Below are 19,794 nucleotides of genomic sequence, written 5' to 3'. Positions count from 1 at the left end.
TGTCTTGATAAGAAACAGCACACTTCTAAATGTGCTTCTACATGTAATCTAATCTGTGGAGATAATACTGTCTTGGTTGAAGTATATGAAAAAAATCTGGCCTCACAGAGACATGTAGTTGGAAAAGGGAAGTATATTTTAATAGTCTTTTCAGATGACTAAGGACATTATTCTTTGATACCAAAACTCAGCAAGTAGCCATTTCTTAAAGGTTAGTTGCAATGTGAAATAAGAAACCATATCAATAAATTTTTTATACTCTATTAAAGTCCATTCATCTATCTTGCACTTTGGTGTATTAAAAAACATTTCATGGGCCAGCCCAGTGGCTTAGCGGTTAAGTGCGCACGCTCTGCTACTGGCGCCCGGGTTCGGAGCCCGGGCGCACGCTGACGCACTGCCTTCCCCGGCCACGCTGAGGTGGCGTCCCACATACAGCAACTAGAAGGATGTGCAACTATGACATACAACTATCTACTGGAGCTTTGGGGGGGAAAAAAAAAAAAGGAGGAGGATTGGCAATAGATGTTAGCTCAGGGCCAGTCTTCCTCAGCAAAAATAGAGGAGGATTAGCATGGATGTTAGCTCAGGGCTGGTCTTCCTCACACACACAAAAATAATAATAAAAATAAAAATAAACATTTCATGAATCTTTTATACATATATGACATCCATTCTGACATCAGAATTGGTCATTTGAAAAATACTGAGCTACACAGATTTTTAAAATTTGGATACATTTCATTATATAATATACCAAAATAGCACATCAGTTGTTATTACCACTGATCTCATCAGAAAAGTTTTTGAGCACTGAGAAGATGCTAAGCTCATGGTAAGAAATTCACATTTTCCAAAATTCTAATTTTTGCTCCAAAGTTCAAAATTTAAAAGTGGCAACAAATACTACTGGTTGTCTTCTTTGAAAGACAGGCTCATTCATTTTCGAGAAAATGTCTCCCAAATATCCAAGTCCGAAAAACCATAGTTTGTCTGCCTGTCATCCTTTCAATTAAAAAAGATATTTCATGAAAAAAAGGAAGCTAGTTACTAAGCTTTGGAACTCCAACAATTGCAAAAGTGCTTTTCCTTGAGAGAACCATCATACTTTGGTATAGAATGGAAGGGATTTATGCACACTTCCCATTTCATCACAGACATGCACTTAAGGGTCAAGATTTAGGAAAGCTAATTTTTATTGCTTCATCAAGGACATTCTTAAGTGAAACTGGCATTTTTTTAAAAAAATGCAAACGCTTGGAGATGAAGAATACATTAAGTACTTAGCACAGTGGTGCCCTGCCATGATTCATGCTAAGACACCAGCATTCTCACTCACAACTGCTTTGTGATACCATCGATGCAAATGTCAATATAGTGGAAAAAAGTAAACAACGTCTTAATATTTTTATGAAAATAGTTTTGACCGCATGGAAAAGAGCTCTCTGGACTTTGAGAACACTGGAACTTCCCTGTTAAAGAATTTTCAATAATCTTATACTTTCTGGTTTTTAATATTTATCCATGGACTCTCTGAGAAAATGTTTTCTAATACACCAAATCAACTCATGCAACATGGTCAACAGAACTCCAACTAAAGCTTTCAATTCAAACTCCAAAATGCTTATATTTTTCAAATCCAGTCTACAGTTATTTGAATGTACTGAATTCCCATTACTACTAACAGAAATTTTATTCCTTGGGCAGTAAATAGAGAAACAGTCAACTTGTGCCAAGAAACTAGCATATCCTTTACAGGTAAATGCAATAAATAAAAATACAAGATACAAAAAAGTTTCTCTCAAAACCAATCTTTGAAGCTCAGAAAAAAACTAAGTAAAAAACAGTAAGGAAAAGTTTCACCACCCCTAATATACTCACTTTCTGTTTATGCTGCTGCAAGAGGTTGTCAAGATTGTGTCGTCTTTTATAGTTAAAATAGAAGTTTTTACACTGAGCTTCACTTTTAGTTCCCACCATTTTGGCAATTGCTGCCCAGTTACGACCATGTTCTACTAGACCTATAGTTTAAAAACAGACCAAGCATTAACTGAACAGTCACCTGATACAGGAAATAAGAGAAATAATAAAATCAACTTAATCACTGTATTCACAATTATTAACACTAAAAGTGTGTTTTCAATTATTTATTGATATACTTCAATACTTATGGAAATACGTATTGATACAAAACTCACTGAGAGCTGTTATTTTTCCACCCAAATTTAAAACATGCTCATTAATAGAAGGGCTCAACTTTACCCTTGTTATGTATCTCCTAGAGGGCTAGGACAACGGTGGCCAAATAGTAACAGCTCAAACACTTGTAAACTGAGTGATTAGGTCCTTTTAAATCATTGGAAACAGTATATCAATATAAAGTTAATAAGGTAATCAAATATAAATGATTAACACAAAGTAAAGATATATATATAAGATTCCATTTATAATCAGCATGTCTTCACTTCATTCACAATCAAGGAATGCCTTCAAAAAAATTAACCAGGGGCCGGCCCGGTGGCGCAAGCGGTTAAGTGCGCGCGCTCCGCTGCGGCGGCCTGGGGTTCGCTGGTTCAGATCCCGGGCGCGCACCGACGCACTGCTTGGTAAGCCATGCTGTGGCGGCGTCCCATATAAAGTGGAGGAAGATAGGCACCGATGTTAGCCCAGGGCCGTCTTCCTCAGCAAAAAAGGAGGAGGATTGGCGGATGTTAGCTCAGGGCTGATCTCCTCACAAAAAAAAAAAAAAAAAAAAAAAAAAAATTAACCAGTTTTTTAAAAAAAAACCTGTTGAGGTGGGCCCGGTGGCGCAAGCAGTTAAGTGCGCGTGCTCCGCTGCGGCGGCCCAGGGTTCGCCAGTTCGGATCCCGGGCGCGCACCGACGCACCGCCTGGCAAGCCATGCTGTGGTGGCGTCCCATATAAAGTGGAGGAAGATGGGCACGGATGTTAGCCCAGGGCCAGTCTTCCTCAGCAAAAAAAGAGAAGGATTGGCAGATGTTATCACAGGGCTGATCTTCCTCACAAAAATAAATAAATAAAAAACCTGTTGTAATGCAACGTATCACAGAAACCTAAGCAATCTGACACTTCTTTAATCAAATAATACATATATGGACACACATACACAGACATACATACGTGCAAGGAATATGGGTATATAATGCATATATACATAGAGAGCTATACAGAGATATACTTTAGATACAGGTGTATTCAAGCAGGAATTTCCAGTATAAATCTAACAATTTACAGGAAAACATCAGTTTTTCAAGTTAATACAAGTAGCTTCCTCAATAATGGTAATTGGAAGATCACTTCCAAATCCTACCTGATATACGAATAAGAGATGAAAAGAGTGGTGACTAAACAGTCATATGTAGGTCGTTCTACCTAAAAAAGATCACTCTATGATATAGCTAATATCTACTTACCTCACCATGACATTCTGATGATCAGACGAGAATAAATGTGCATCTTTTAAAAAGTTATACGTGTAATCATGACAAATCACAAATTTGCTAATAATGGCAAATAAACTTCAAATAAAAATATTTTGAAGACTAAACTCTTTCAGCTGTTGTATTTTTGGTAAAGTTGGTTTATATGGTTCTTAAATGTATCACTCATTATCAGTAAAATAGAAAATAAATCTGAAATGTGTCACTAAAAGGTCAAGCTACTTACAATAATTTCTCTTTAGAACTACAAGGTAAATAACCCCCAAACAGCTAATCTTTCTCAAAATCATTTTATTTAAAAAGTAAATTATTTTTTACTTATAAACCAATTATTTATCCTATTAGAAATTTTAGTTCAATTTCAAACTATACTACATTAACAAGCAACAACAGAAAAACACAAAATCCATAATGTTCCAGAGTAAGATCAAGGTCACAACGCTATGAAAGAGACAGAAAGGATTCAAACCTTTGACTGTCTGGCTACTGTCTGTCATGTTCTCTCCTCTGAATCGCAGTGCAATTTCTTAGTAGTTTATAATCAAATACCTTACCAAATGCAAACTGAGAGAGTATTTACCATTCTACTAAATGCAACTTTTAAATAACAGACATATAGACTTTTTATATCAAAATACCTTCCAAAAGAACTGTAATAGCATTTAATCACAACTATTCTGGAAAAGTGAAAACAGCCTACTTGTTTTCTAATAAAATGACATTCAAAATAAAACTGTAGAGAGAATCTTAAATCCCTCAAAAGAAGACCTCTTAAACAAGGCACATTGGGGTAGCTTATAGGGTACCACAACATCAAAAAGAACTCAAGTTTACTCCTAAATTCTATTTACCATTGTGGAAGAATTTTCTTTTTTTTTTAATTAAAAAAAATTTAATTCCATCTCACTTATTACTAATAACCCTAAAAAAAGAAACAAAACAAAAACAGAAAAAACCTAAAGAACCTGAACTACGATCATTTACCTTTTTTAGCAACTTCCATTTCTTCTTCTGTCCATCGAGAGGTTTCTACAGGCTCTGTAGAAACTGAAATAAGAGAGAATCCAATAAGGCATAGAAAAATTAAGTTAAATCCTTCAATCATGGTTTATATGGCACCAACCATATAATCTATAACCTATTTATCTGACATAAAGCCTGTTTAAAGCATTAGATGAAAGAAACTATGGAAATAGGATGGTATCAGCCTCTCCTCTGCAAAATAGAGGGGAAAATTCAACACTCCTCAGTGTTACGATCTTTCTCAATGTTCTTTCAAGTTCCATCCATATCTTCATGTTTGAACACAGTTTATTTTCTAAGAAGTCCCACCTCACTCAGCGCCCTCCAGTTATTAGAGCTGGATCCCTTCTCTCCTGAAATGTCAAACGAAGAAAAAACCCTCCTCCTTCTTGCCAGGCACAGTTCTCTCCTGTTCTCTGAAGCCCCACCTCCTCCTAGCTCCTGGAGGCCCTTATGTTCATCTTCAATGCCTGACATCTAGTAAACACAGACAGATCACAAACTGAACACTTTCTCTTTTACTTTTGAAAGAAAATTGAGGCCATCAGGCCTGGAATGAGCTCCTGCTATATTCTTCTTCTCAATTAATAGTACTACCATCTACCCAGTCATTCGAATTACTAACAGGATCCTCAGGCTAATTTTTGAATCCTTAAGACTAATTTTTGAATCCTTCCTCCCATTTGCCACTCACATCCAATGACGTGTGTCAATTCTAATCTCCTGAATCCATCCTCTCCTTGCCTGGGCCACTGCATGCCTAATGATGCCCTTCTAACTGGTCCCTCTTCCTCTAGTCCTTACTCTCTCTAACCTGTCCTCCACAACTGTCACCAGAATTATCTTTCTAAAACACCAATCTAATCACAGCACTCCTCTATTTAAAAACCTTTGTAAGCTCTCCACTCTGTAAGCAAGGCAGGATATACTTCAAACAAGGCCCATCACGATCTGCCCCCATCTGCTTGTCTAGTTATTTCCCTTACATCATTCTTGCCATTCCCAGAACTTGCGTTTTCCTTCATACTTCATGTTATGGTAAACTTCGTACCATTGAGCCACCAACAGTGGTACTCATTGTTACCATAATCCCTTTATACACTAATGAGACAATACTTAGTGAGAAAGAAAAATGCTTGGACACTTAGACCCAGTATTCCCTTGTCTAAGAATTCAGGCCTATGAAAAATAATTTAATAGAAAGAAAATGCTATGTGAATAAAGATTTTTTTTTTCATTACAGTGCTATCTATATTAGTTTAAAAGGGGGGAAAGAGATAACCTAATCATTCAGCTATAGAGAATGGTTCAAGAAAGTATGCCTCAGGGAACACAATGCCAACATCTCACAGCTATCAAAAAATAAAAATCAGAAATGAGAAAATATTCCTGATATATGGCCAAGTTAAAACAGCAAAAAACAAAGTGGCATGCACACTAGGATTACAACTAAGTAAAAAGAAAAACAGCTATATTAGGGTAACAAGATTTGGGCTGATGTTCTTTTTCAAAAGACTTTGATATTAAAGTTTAAAAAATTTAAAGGCCAGACTTTCAGATTATTTCTAGGTTGTCAATATCAGAGGTCCCTCCTGCCCTACCCTAGCACTGAAACAGAATCCCAAGCAAAATGATGGCCTGTCCACTCCAATTGCGTCCACTCACTGGGTTCTGGTGGCGGCGGCAGAGGCGGTGGGGGCTCCTCAGTGGCCGCTGCAGCTGCAGCACTGGCAGCTGCAGCTTCATTTGTCATAGACCTGGTGATCCGGCCCTTTCGGCGGCCCTGACTATTGGCAGTCTTTCGCCCCCGGGGTGTGGCCTGCTCTCTCTCCTCAGTTTCTTCTGCTGTGCCTTCTGTCTTGTCCTTTTCCTTGGAATTTTCTCTGAAAACAAAAGCAAATGAAAATTTTGTGTGATTTAAAAGTATACATATATCAAAAAAGGTTACAGCTTTGAAAATTCTTTTTTTTTTTGGTCAATAGCTTCCCTATTTCTTTTCTTTTTTTTTTTTTTTAAATACACTCCCTCTCCCCCTTTTTTTTTGCAGGGAAAGATTTGCCCTGAGCTAACATCTGCTGCCAATCTTCCTCTTTTTTATTTTCTCTCCTCAAAGCCCCAGTACATAGTTGTATATTCTACTTGTAAGTCCTTCTAGTTTTTCTATGTAAACCACTACCACAGCATGGCTGCTGACAGACGAGCAGTGTGGTTCCACGGCCAGGAACTAAACCCAGGCCACCGAAGCAGAGCACACTGAACTTTAACCACTAGGCCATCAGACCTGGCTCCGAAAATTCTTTAAATAGAAATTGAATAAAACTATCCAATCTCTCAGTAACTTTTCTGTCATGCCCCAATTTTGAAGAGCTTTGACTGGCTCAAATTAAGATATTTCAAAAAGGCCTCTTTTATTAATTAATGGACTTCAAATTTAAACACATTTCAAATCACCTGACTTGGATACAAGAACACTCTAATAGAAAGCAATGAATGCCATCAGAAAACCCCCTAGACCTGCAATCCAGAGGCAGTGGGGTACACCAAAAGGCAGGAGTCTTGGATTTCTTGCCTTTGCTTCCACATGAGTTTTCTCCTCTGTAAAATGAAGAAGCTAAAACAGATGCTGTCCATGACAGATACCCTTTCTGCACTAATAATCTACAACATTGTTTTATTAAACCAGGCTCAATATTCTCAATCACCTCCAATACTAATAACATGCAAACAGGGCAGTAATTGCCTAGTGGTTAGGAGAATGGCCTCTAGAGCCAGGCTGCCCGGGTTCATACCAGACTCTGTGATTTACTAGCTACATGATGACCTTGGACAAGCTGCCTCACCTCCATGGGCCTCAGTTTTTCTCATCTGTAAAATGAGGATAATGACAGTATATTTCATAGGGCTGTTGCAAGGATAAAGGAGTTAATTTATGTACAATGTTCAGAACAGTGTCTGGAACATATTAAGTATCATATGTGTTTGTTATTATTAAGGCTAAATCTCCCTCACACTATAAAGTGCTTAAATCATAGTCTCAGGCACTTAGGGAAAACTCAATAAATGGTCACTACTATTAACAGCAATAGTACTACATGTTATCTGGAAGACCATTCTCTGTACTACTTATCTCCCAGGGTTGTAATATTTAAAAATAAGGTGCTTAACGTACATTTTTGCAAATGAATGGATAGATGGCAATACTCAAAGACTCAACTATTCTTGCATAATGGAAGGTGTTGACTTTTTTCAAATTTTATCTACTTCAAGCAAACACCAGTCATGGCTTACCAAGTTCTAGTTTTTTTCCCCAAATTAAAAAATGCTTCAAGAATAATTCTTTCCCCTTCAGTCCTAAATTACTCTCAAAGCTACCATGTATCTCTCTGTCTTAACTTCTTTATTCCCTTACCAATCTAGCTACTACAACCTCTTACCAAAGATGTTTTGTCAAAAGTCACCAATGACTTACAAACTGCAATATCTCATAAATGACTTTTTCTCAGTTCTTGTCGCATTACTCTTTCTGCTGCAACTGACACTGTGACAATTCTTTTTACATCTTTCTCAACTTAGCTTTTGGGACTTCATATTTCCCTAAAATCCCTACTGCTACTCTGGCTCTCCTTCTGGGGATTGCCTTTTTCCTCTCATCCTTTAATACAGGGATTTCCCAAGGCTTACCCTGGCCTTAAAGATCTGTGAGGTTACCCATTAGTATCAATTCTACTGGAATGACTCCCAATCCATATCTTTAGACTCATACCCCACCTCCTAAATCTCCTAAGATCCCGACTTGTCTTCCCAATTACCTGCTGGAATAACCACCTGGATTTCCCATCTACACAAACTCAACATACCCAAAAAAAGGCCATCCTCACCAGCCTGCTTCTTGCTCTACCTCAATCTCCAATTTCTTGTTAACAGTAACACTACGTTCATAATCACTCAGGTTTACAGATTTGACATCATCTTTAGCTCTTTCCCTCTTTCTTTATTTCCTATATGTGATCTAATGCCAAATTTTGGTTATTTCAACTCAGTAATATTTCTCCCACTAATTCCACCATCTCTATTTCTACTACACTATACTTATTCAGTGCCTTAGTACCCCAATCCCAGTCTTTTATATCTCTGACTCTTATATCTCTGATCCATCCATTCTATACTGCTAATGGATCAATATTCCAGCAGAATAGCTCTGGCAATAAAACATTCCATTCATTCTAACCCCTACCTGTTGCCAAACAGACCCACACAGCCTCCTGAATGAAGTCTACACGTTAGCTTTCATTAAAGCTTTACATAAAATCTAACCTCAATCCACCTTCCAAGTTCTTCTTCTGGCCCCCTATGTTCTAGTCTAATGAAACCATTATCTGCCCTTTCTCAAAGCAGCATATCTATTCACGCTCTTCCCTCTATTCTATCCACATTACCCACTAGCTCCTGCATAAAGTCCTCCAAACTATCCAGACAGAAGCAAACCTTAGCCTCTTCTCAATCTCCCAACATACTTTACTAGCTCTGCTCATTTCTTCCAGGCTTTTTTCTTTTTCTTAAATAGTACTTGTATCGTGCGTAATTTTCCCCTACTAGATCATAAACTACCTGGGAATAGTACATATCTTATGTATTTTTGCATCCTCCATAAGACTAGCTCACATCAGTAATAAATAAATGCTTGTTAAATAAATTAGGGATTTTAAGAAAAAAGTAAAATCAAGATATGGCAATTCTATATGAGAAGAACCACTGACCACGTGAATATAAATGTTTTACCTGAACTAAAAAAAAAAATTTTTTTTAAATAGATATCTTCCTAAAGTACAAAATTAGAATGGCACAAGTATCCAACTCTTTAAAAACTATATCAAGTGATCTGGGCTGCTTTAGTTGCCACAAAACTAGATAAACCTTCAGTATTTCCAAGAGGATTATAGAAATAAAACAATAAATATTAAGAAGGAACAAACTACTGATACATGCAACAACCTGTATGGATCACAAAGGCATTATGCTAAGTAAAAGAAGCCACACACAGAAGATTACATACTATATGATTCCATTTATATGAAATTCTAGAAAAGGCAAAACAGATTAGTATTTGCCAGAGGCTTGGAACAGGGTGAGGGAAACTACTGCAAAGGAGGTTATGGGAACTTTTTGAGGTGATGGAAATGTTCTACATCACAACTAACGGTTGGTTACACCAGTGCACACACTTGTCGAAAGGCATCAGCGTATACACTTAAAACTGGTAAATTTTATTCTATGTAAATTATGCCTCAATAAAGGTGATCCCTTAGGGGAAAAACAATCAACCTAGCTACTAAGCCCCTCACACCACCCTGCCATAATATGTACACAAAGGCTTCAACAGTAGCTGTCTCTCAGTGGCAGAATCACAGGTTAATTTTCTTTAGATTTTGATTTTCTATAATGAACAAAAATTACTTTTATGACCAGAATTACAGCAACAACCACAAACAAACCAGGAACTCTATTTTATTTGATAAATAAAATCAATAAAGCTGGAATATAAGGTATTATATAAATGAAAACCATTTATCAGCATTTTTACATAAATGGACACTATCTGAGGTTTAAAAAAAATCCTGAGGTATCTTCCAAATCAAAGATTAAATTATATTCAATATTTCTCAGTGATAAGTGTATATTATTGTAGCCTATCCCTTCTGAAAAGTAGTATCCACGTCTGGCAAAAAAGTCCATTAAGCCAAAAGTTATAGTTACTGGAATATTCCATTCCTTAATTATGTCAAATAGTTATTAGATGGTCAAAGCACACATCCCATTGATTCTTTTATCTAAAACTTTATACCTTAAATAAATTCAATTTCATTATTTAAAAATAACTATAATGTTTAACTAATTATTTAACTCTAATTCTTTAACTCACTTAGAGTCCTCTTTTTCATCTTTTTCTTCTTCATCTTTCTTTTCCTCTTCTTTTTTTTCTGTTTTTTCTGCTTTATCTTCTTCTTTTTCTTCCACTTTTTCTTCTTGAGAGGGTCGGGCAATTTGCTGCTAGAATGAACCATCATTTGTAAAATTCAAAGGTAAAAGAAATAGCTCCTTAAATTGTAATGATGAATTATAATAAATATCTATGCAAAAAACCTAATAAATGATTAACTTATTAATCATTTATAATGTAATTAGGGGTCATGTATTAAAAATTAGTCTAATGTTCTTTAATTTATTCTATCTATACTGCTTAAAAGGTCACACACACAAACATACAAATGCTCATAGTGTTTGGACCCATCAAAGAGGTGAAAACGTTAACATTCCACTTAGAAATCTAAAATCTGAGGTTGGTTCTCTCTCTTTGTAACTCCCACATCTAATCCGTCACTCAAGCATTTCAATTCTAGCTTAAAACTTGACAACCTACAATTCATCAAACAATTCCCCTAGTATTAGATACTTAATATATTGCCAATTTTTTCATCAGTATAGATAATGGATAACTATAAGAAACATCTTTATGCTTTTACTCTTTTGGGGAAACATTTATTTAATGGAATAGTAGACAGCTATAGTCATTATTAAGACTGAAGCAATTTGGAAAAATACTAAAAATATAATAAAGTGAAAAGAAGTGAAATACTCAAATATTTCTAAGCTGTAATTACAACTATGTAATTGTAAATACGTATATGAACAAAGACTGGAAAAGAATAAGATTATAGACCCTTTTATCTTTGATGTCTCATTTGCTAAAATTGTGACTCTAAAAGAAAAAAGTGAAATTAAGTTTGTGTTGAGTATTATTATTTTTGTTTAATTCAGAAATCAAGACTGTCTAACCTATTAGGATTAAACTCCAACCATCATTACAGCACACAGTTTATTGTCCCATATCCACCCTCTTGCCAATCCCCCTATCTTTCCCACATTGTGTGCTGCTCAACTCACCTAAACACGCCCAGCATTTTCATGCCTTTGCCTGGAACACCCTTTCTGTCCTTCCTTGCATATCCTCTGCGATTCAGTTCAAAATGTTACACCTCCTGTGAGGATTTTCTTGATTTCCACAGAGAAGCTCCTGGCCCAGTCTCCCTCCCTTTCCACCTGCATGTCCACATCTGCTTGCAGCACTTCTCACAGGGTGGTGTAGTACTTGGCTATCAGTGTCTGTCTGGCTCACTGTGTTATAATCTCACCAATCATCTAAGCATCCCCAGTTCCTAGAAGAACATCTGGACCATGGAAGTATCTGCATGTGTTGGATAGAGCAAAAACCAAATTTCTTTATTCTGGTTATTTGAAAAATTTTTGCCCTCCCACCTCAATCTTTCATTCTGATCCAGGCTAATGTCTATCTTGCCTCCTAATAACCCTGCCTGTCCTCTTACCTGTTTCTTTCACCAGACAACATGAAGTACTCACTTATTCAAAGTAAAATTTTCCTTAATTCTTAACGGCATCTCAAAGTCTTTTACCTACTCACCATAAAATCTGGCTCTTTTCTTAAGATAGTAAACGCCTTAATGGACTCTCCAAAAGAGATTCCACATTATGCCTTCTTCTAATCCATGGTGGAAGGAAGAAGAATCTAGATCCTTCTTGCTCCCTACTGCCACTTCCAGAACATTGCTGCACTGTGACATTTAGAAGATATTTCCTTCTTTGAAGCTCACAAAATCTACCTATGATGCCTTTCTTCCTCTTTTGGTGTTATGGAGTGACTTCTCAAATACTCCCAAGGACATACAGATGATTTTATCACATGGCTAACTATGCCTTGCTATTATTCTTCAGATTTCAAAATGCATGTCAATGCCTATTCTATCAACATAATATCCTACATTTGAAATACTTTCATGTCATATCCATTAAACTCCCCACAGGTGAAGTCACCACAATCGCCAGCAGTGGACACTGCTTCACCTCCCGGATCCTGAAATCTGAAAGTCTTCTCTACAACAACCACTCATGCTCCATCCATCCCACATTTTCATTGTTGGTGATCCTGCTTTTTGTCCTCATCACGACCTTTGATCCATTTATTCTATGAAATTTTCAGTCCCTCAAGAAGAACTGTATCTACTATTCCAGTTTAATCCCTTCTAAATCATTTCAATACTATAAGTCCCTCACTTGCTTTTGACTTTCCTGATTTCTCACCCTGGCTGCCAGTTTCCTTTTCTTCTGAGTATTTATTATTACTAGAGAAAACTAAGAAATCAGGAAGATATTCAAATGTATACTTTCCAACCATGGCTAGGCCTGCTTTACAACTGGGATTGTTTATTTTATTCATCTCTAACTGACTCTCTAGCACACCATAGTGGTCACAAGACCTGTTTCAAATGCTAATAACTTCAGCCCAACCCCCAGAACAAATGTAGCATCCATCTATCATTCTGAACCAACCAAATGGCACACCAATGACAAACTCTGCCCTTTGCCTAGCAAGTGGACTGCATAACCAAGAAAATAGTTTATAGTGCTAAGAAATGATGGGGGAGTCTCAACTCAGCACAAGGTAAGTAAAGAGGTTCACTGTTCCCTTAGATTTGGACAATACATATAATGTTATTTCCCTAATACTTTTCTGCTTCTAATGCTAACCAGGGTTTTGAAGAAAGTGAGCAATTCCACACATTCCTTGCTGCCTGAAATCCAGCCGACAGCTGACTTTACCCCTCCTTCCGTAGTGCTGAGGACTGAGAAGCAACTGTAGCACTTGCTTCAACCAGTCAATAGGAAGAAGGGGGCAGGACCCCTTTTGAAACACAGCTCCCAGTTCTGTAGAGAACATGGAAATGATCCAAAAAATCGACGGAGTTGCTGTGTAGTGTCTGTAGAAGTGTGTGACACCTCCAGAGCAGAGTCTCTTACACTCTATCCAGGTGGCGCCCACATTGGCTAGGCAGCAGTGAATGGAGAGGGAGCGCTAGGGAGGCCGGAGGGCACAACCAGCACTTACCTTTGGCTGATATACATCAAGACTCATTGTAATGACCGCCCCTGACACCAAGGAGAGTAAGGAATAACCTCTAATTTTAACAAGGAGAGGTTGGAATTTCTTTTGTTTCAGGCAATCTGTAAAGAGAAGTGCCAATCCCCACTGTCTAGGATGGAGGTTACACGTTACATCCCTCAACCCTTTTAGTGGGCTAGCTGGAGCAGAAGTCCATAGTTTCAAAAAGAAACTCTTTAAAAGGTCCTCTAATAGACAAAGGCATTCCCAACAGCTTCTTGTTCAGGTTTCTCCCTGCTTAAGCCCAACACTTGATAGTCAATGAAAAAATTTTCATTCTGTTAGAGAGGTTCTCATAACATGAAACATTTCTGTCAAACAACAAGGTATTCATTATGAATGCGACGGCACATTATAAAACAAAATAAAGAATCAAAAGAAAAAAGTGAAAGTTATATGTATTTCATGACAAATGAAGAACAGGGTCAATTTCAGCAGGGTCCACTACAGCAAGATCAAATAATAGTTTATGCTGAGATTTATTATTACTATATGTGACTGAATATCTCACATTCATATATATATATTTTATTTATATTTGTTAAAATGCTCAAGTCTTTAGAAAACCGACAAATAAACGAATTCTTACCCAGCAGACAATGAAGTTGCCAAGAAATAAAACAACTAAATTTAAGGACAAGCAGCTATAGTTAACTAAAAATGTACAAGAGGCAGAAAGAATGAAGCACTACTTCAGCCACTGAGTGCTTTTTTTAAAAAGTACTTCAGGCAGTAAATAGAAAATACCTTATGCCTATCTTATCAAAATAAATTAATAACTAATGCCTTTAAACCAAATGAATTTGAGACTACTTTCCTGAAGAGTGAAAGCTGTCAATCACCAAAAATCACCATCATGAAGGCAATCAAGGTAACAGCTGCTACCATTTATTGAGCACTCACTATGTGCTTGACTCTACACTCCAGCATTTCACACACATAACTAGTTCTCATGTTAACTCTGCAAGATAAATATTACTGCTCCCACTCTCACAGATGTGGAAACCAAGGCTCACCAAGTGAAGGGACACATCTAGGGTTACATAGATACGAAGAGGCAGAGAGCATTCTGTGGTCTGAAGTTCTTTCTATTATACTCAATTTTTTAACCTAAAACATTCTTTCTAACTAGTATCTAGCTAACAGTTTAGTCAGAAACTTTTCCAACTTCAAAAATTACTTAACATGAGCATATGCTTTCTGACTACCTTTGGGGAATAAGAACATACTGGCACATTTAAAGGGGAAGATGCCAGCATGAAGGAGGAGTATAAATTCTTGTGAAAAGTAATCAAGAATTTGGAAATGAAGAATGTGGTTTCTAAACAATGACTTGCTTTATTATAGGTCACTAGCAGGTACCACAGTAATTCTATCTGCATAGTGACAGATTAATTAGAAAGGAGATTATGCTGCAAAGTAAAAGCAAATTTTTACTTCTAACAAAAATGTTACACATAGAATCAAATTACTACTTGGCATGTTATTTATAATTCTAGATCCCAAAAAGTAACACTGAAGAGTGGCTTTTGGCTTCCAATCTTTGATATGTATTCATTGCTTCCAATAAAATTTATAAAGAACCACACTCACTCTCATCATGGAACGCTAATAAGTTGAACTGTAAAAATGGTTTGAGCAGTATCTAACAGAATTTTGAGAAAAGTTAAAACTTTTGCTAACAAAAACCTCTGACCACAATTCTAACAAAAATATGATTATGTGTCTCATTTCTCTATGATTCTAAGTTTAAAAATCATTTTCAGAGTAAATAATACGCAAGGTTCCCTATGGCAACAGCAGGTTAAACTCAAACCTCACAAATTTGCAATCTCTCAGTCAATAGCATACTATATATATATTCATCTGCTGAATAAAAATTACTTCCTATGGGTAAGAGGTTGGGAGTGGGGGATGGGAGAAGCAATCAAATAAAAACCGAGAGGGTCAAGCATAAACTTCAGCAGAACTCAACAGTGTCTTGAAATAAATTTGCCTAATTGCTCTGGGATTACCTGAGGTAATTCCTACTGATTCAAATCTGATTAGATAATAGAGCAATAAAGTGATTTTCAAATTAGTTGGATTTCTATATCCAGCAGGGTAAAATCAAGACACACATTTAAAAATTCTTAACTTGTAACTAGATTCTTTTTAAAAAAAAAGTCTTTCTGAACTTTTTTCTATATAGCAAATTCTATACTTCCAACCCAAATCTTTTTCCTCAACTCCAGACATATATCTAACTGCCTACTTTACATCTCCACTTGGACGTCTAATAGGTATTTGAAATTTAGCATATCCCAATTTGCCACCCAAATTTGCTCCTACTTCACAGTCATGCCTATCACAGTAAATGGCAACTCCACAAGCCGAAACATGGGTTATCTTTGATAACTGTCCTTCCCGCATCCCCTGAATCAATCCATCAGCAAAACCTGTTGAGTTTATCCTCAAAAATATATCCAAAAACTGATTAGTCCTCCCTCCCACCCCCCAACAACAGCCTAGTCCAGGCCACTGGGATTATTAAAATAACCTCTTAACTGGTCTGCCTGCTTTTTTCCTTTGCCTTCCTTACAACCTAGTCTCAACAGAGCAGCCAGAATGATCCTGTCACAACTAAAATCTGATATTACTCTTCTGCTCAAAAGTCCAATGGCTTCTCCTTTCATTTGGTATAACTCTAATGTCATCCAGTTCTATATAAGAGTGCCCTCTCAATAAAATGGGTATAGAAGGAAAGTACCTCAACATAATAAAGGTCATATATGACAAACCCACAGCCAACATGATACTTAATGGTGAAAAACTGAAACCCATCCCTCTGAGAACAGGAACAAGACAAGGATGCCCACTCTCGCCACTCCTATTCAACATAGTACTGGAGGGTTTGGCTAGAGCAATTAGGCAAGAAAAAGAAATAAAAGGTATCCAAATTGGAAAAGAAGGAGTAAAACTCTTGCTGTTTGTGGATGACATGATGCTATATATAGAAAACCCTAAAGAATCCATCAGAAAACTCTAAGAAACAACAACTACAGCAAAGTTGCAGGGTATAAAATCAAACCACAAAAATCAGTTGCATTTCTATACACTAATAACAAACTAGCAGAAAGAGAAGTCAAGAATACAATCCCATTTACAATCGCAACAAAAAGAATAAAATATCTAGGAATAAATTTAACCAAGGAGGTGAAAGACGTATACACTGAAAACTATAAAACATTATTGAAAGAAATCAAAGAAGACATAAAGAAAGGGAAAGATATTCCATGCACATGGATTGGAAGAATAAATATAGTTAAAATGTCCATATTACCTAAAGCAATCTACAGATTCAATGCAATCCCAATCCCAATCCCAATGACATTTTTCATGAAAATAGAACAAAGAATCCTAAAATTTGTATGGAACAACAAAAGACCCCGAATAGCCAAAGCACTCTTGAGAAAAAAGAACAAAGCTGGTGACATCACAATCCCTGACTTCAAAATATACTACAAAGCTATAGTAATCAAAACAGCATGGTACTGGCACAAAAACAGACACACAGATCAACAGAACAGAAGTGAAAGCCCAGAAATAAAACCACACACCTATAGACAGCTAATTTTCGACAAAGGAACCAAGAACATACAATGGAGAAAGGAAAGTCTCTTCAATAAATGATGCTGGGAAAACTGGACAGCCACAGGCAAAAGAATGAAAGTAGACCATTATCTTATACCATACACAAAAATTAACTCAAAATGGATTAAAGACTTGAATGTAAGACCTGAGACCATAAAACTCCCAGAAGAAAATATAGGCAGTGCACTCTGACATGGGTCTTAGCAGCTCTTTTCGAATACCATGTCTACTCAGGCGAGGGAAACAAAAGAAAAAATAAACAAATGTGATTACATAAGACTAAAAAGCTTCTGGATGGCAAAGGAAACCACGAACAAAACGAAAAGACAACCCACCAACTGGGAGAAAATATTTGCAAATCGCATATCCAACAAGGGGTTAATGTCCAAAATATATAAAGAACTCATAAACTCAACGACACTGAAACAAATAACCCAATCCAAAAATGGGCAGAGGATGGGTTGGCCCCATGGCCTGGTGGTTAAGTTCGGCGCACTCTGCTTCGGTAGCCTGGGTTCGGTTCCCGGGTATGGACATACACTACTCGTCGGCAGCTATGCTGTGGTGGCGACCCACATACAAAACAGAGTTAGATTGGCACAGATGTTAGCTCAGGGCAAAGCTTCCTCAGCAAAAAAAAAAAAACATGGGCAGAGGATATGAACAGACATTTTTCCAAATGTCTGTTGGAAACAGACCAACAGGCACATAAAAAGATGTTAAACATCACTAATTATTAGGGGAATGTAAATCAAAATTACAATGAGATATCACCCTACACTCATGAGAATGGCTATAATTAACAAGATAAAAAATAACAAATGTTTCAACACTGCTTTTGGGAATGCAAACTGGTGCAACCACTATGGAAAACAGTATGGAGATTTCTCAAAAAATTAAAAATAGAAATACCATATGATCCAGATATTCCACTACTGAGTATTTATCCAAAGAACACGAAATCAACAATACAAAGAGATTTATGCACCCCTATGTTCACTGCAGCATTATTCACAATAGCCAAGATGTGGAAGCAACCCACGTGCCCACCAACTGATGAACGGATAAAGAAGATGTGGTATATATATATATATATATACAATGGAATACTACTCAGCCATAAAAAAAGACAAAATTGTCCCATTTGCAACAACATGGAGGGACCTTGAGGGCATTATGTTAAGCGAAATAAGCCAGACAGAGAAAGACAAACACCGTATGATTTCACTCATATGTGGAAGATAAACACATGGATAAAGAGAACAGATTACTGGTTACTGGCAGGGAAAGAGGTGGGCGGTGGGCAAAAGGGGTAAAGGGGCACATATGCACGGTGACGGATAAAAACTAGACTATTGGTGGTAAGCATGATGCAGTCTATATAGGAACTGATACATAATAATGTACACCTGAAATGACGCAATGTTATAAACCAACATGACCTTAATAAAATAATTTTTAAAAAAAGAACCCTTAAACTAACACCACCTAATTTCTGAAAAACTGTCCATCTATTTTGACACAATAGGAATGAAGTATAAAAGCAATTAAGAAACAGAGAGATGATTCTTTTGGTCTGAGATGGTGGTATAAATCCATCATTTAACTCCCTCCTCTCCCAAGTTCCCAGTGAAACAATCAGAGAAATAGAAAACAAGAGGAAATATCTTCAAGGTAATAACTTAAAAGCTCAGGTGGGCAGGACTAGACTCTTGGAAAGGCTAACCAAACCAAAGCTGAGCCTACCTGGAAGCAAGCATCCTAAGGTTCAGGTCACAGTGAGGGTACATACGGAAAATCTCAGTTCTGCAAATGCATTCTGGAACGTGCTAAGTGTGCAACCACATGGAACAAGAACGTGCAGAAGAAAACAGCAAAGTGGCTGGAACTTAACAAGGACAAGTGTGCCACAGAGATGAGTAAAATAGTGTCCTAGATAACTTTAGGACAGAAAACAAATGTTTCAGAGTAACACAGACACTCCCTGTCACACAAAACTTCCTGCTACAGCTTTCTCCCCTATCGTCACAAGCAACAAGACTGCTAATCCAGCAAAGGTAAGGTAAAATAAACATCAAATTATCCCCTTACATTAGCTGAGACTGAAAAACTTAAACAGTAACATACACAATTTCTAAAAATAAAAATAAATTAAAGTTATACATTCTAGTTTGTAACTAGGAATAAAGCTATTGTTAAAATTTGTAGCTGAAACTTGTTTAAAACGTAGATGGGCTCTAGCATCTCTAGCTAGAGGACCTTGATTCCACTTTCTCTGTGGGAAGCAGGGGAAAGCTCTGGCTCCCTTAGTGGAACAGTGTTTCCTACCTCACCACCGACATTCAATTTGTTCCCTTTCAGTTAGTAAATCTTTATGGAGCTCTACAATCATCCACCTCTTTGTCTCTATAGTATTAGTCCCATCATTGTACAAGCATGCTCTTTTCCTCCCTTCTGATCCTCATCAGCCCTACCGCCCATTTCTCTGTTCCCCTTTATAAGCAAATCTCACAAACAAGCGTACACTTATACTACTGCCATTTCCTCACCTTCTATAATACCCTCTTCAACTCACTATAATGTTATTTCTGGCCCCCTCACCAATCCACTGAAAATGTAAGTCAAGGTCACCTCAGCTTACTCAACCTCCAGCAGTATTTTACAC

General features: G+C 37.0%; 1 protein-coding gene across 13 annotated transcripts in view; it reads right to left on the bottom strand.

The window, feature by feature from the left end:
- The window catches only part of NCOR1 (nuclear receptor corepressor 1), a 156,360-nt gene that overhangs the window by 65,194 nt on the left and 71,372 nt on the right, over window positions 1-19,794 (bottom strand). For 8 of the 13 annotated variants that reach the window (XM_058559592.1, XM_058559591.1, XM_058559602.1 and 5 more), the window contains 4 exons: window positions 10,404-10,531; window positions 6,149-6,366; window positions 4,445-4,507; window positions 1,882-2,021 (listed from right to left, as the gene is read on the bottom strand). In XM_058559592.1, coding sequence (XP_058415575.1) covers window positions 1,882-2,021; window positions 4,445-4,507; window positions 6,149-6,366; window positions 10,404-10,531 — 549 coding nt within the window. The remainder of the gene's footprint in view (window positions 1-1,881; window positions 2,022-4,444; window positions 4,508-6,148; window positions 6,367-10,403; window positions 10,532-19,794) is intronic. The other 5 variants (XM_058559594.1, XM_058559598.1, XM_058559604.1 and 2 more) reach the window with 1 other exon arrangement.

Source organism: Diceros bicornis, chromosome 18 (assembly GCF_020826845.1).
Source record: "Diceros bicornis minor isolate mBicDic1 chromosome 18, mDicBic1.mat.cur, whole genome shotgun sequence".
Classification (NCBI taxonomy): domain Eukaryota; kingdom Metazoa; phylum Chordata; class Mammalia; order Perissodactyla; family Rhinocerotidae; genus Diceros; species Diceros bicornis.
This window is presented reverse-complemented; position numbering and strand designations above follow the sequence as displayed.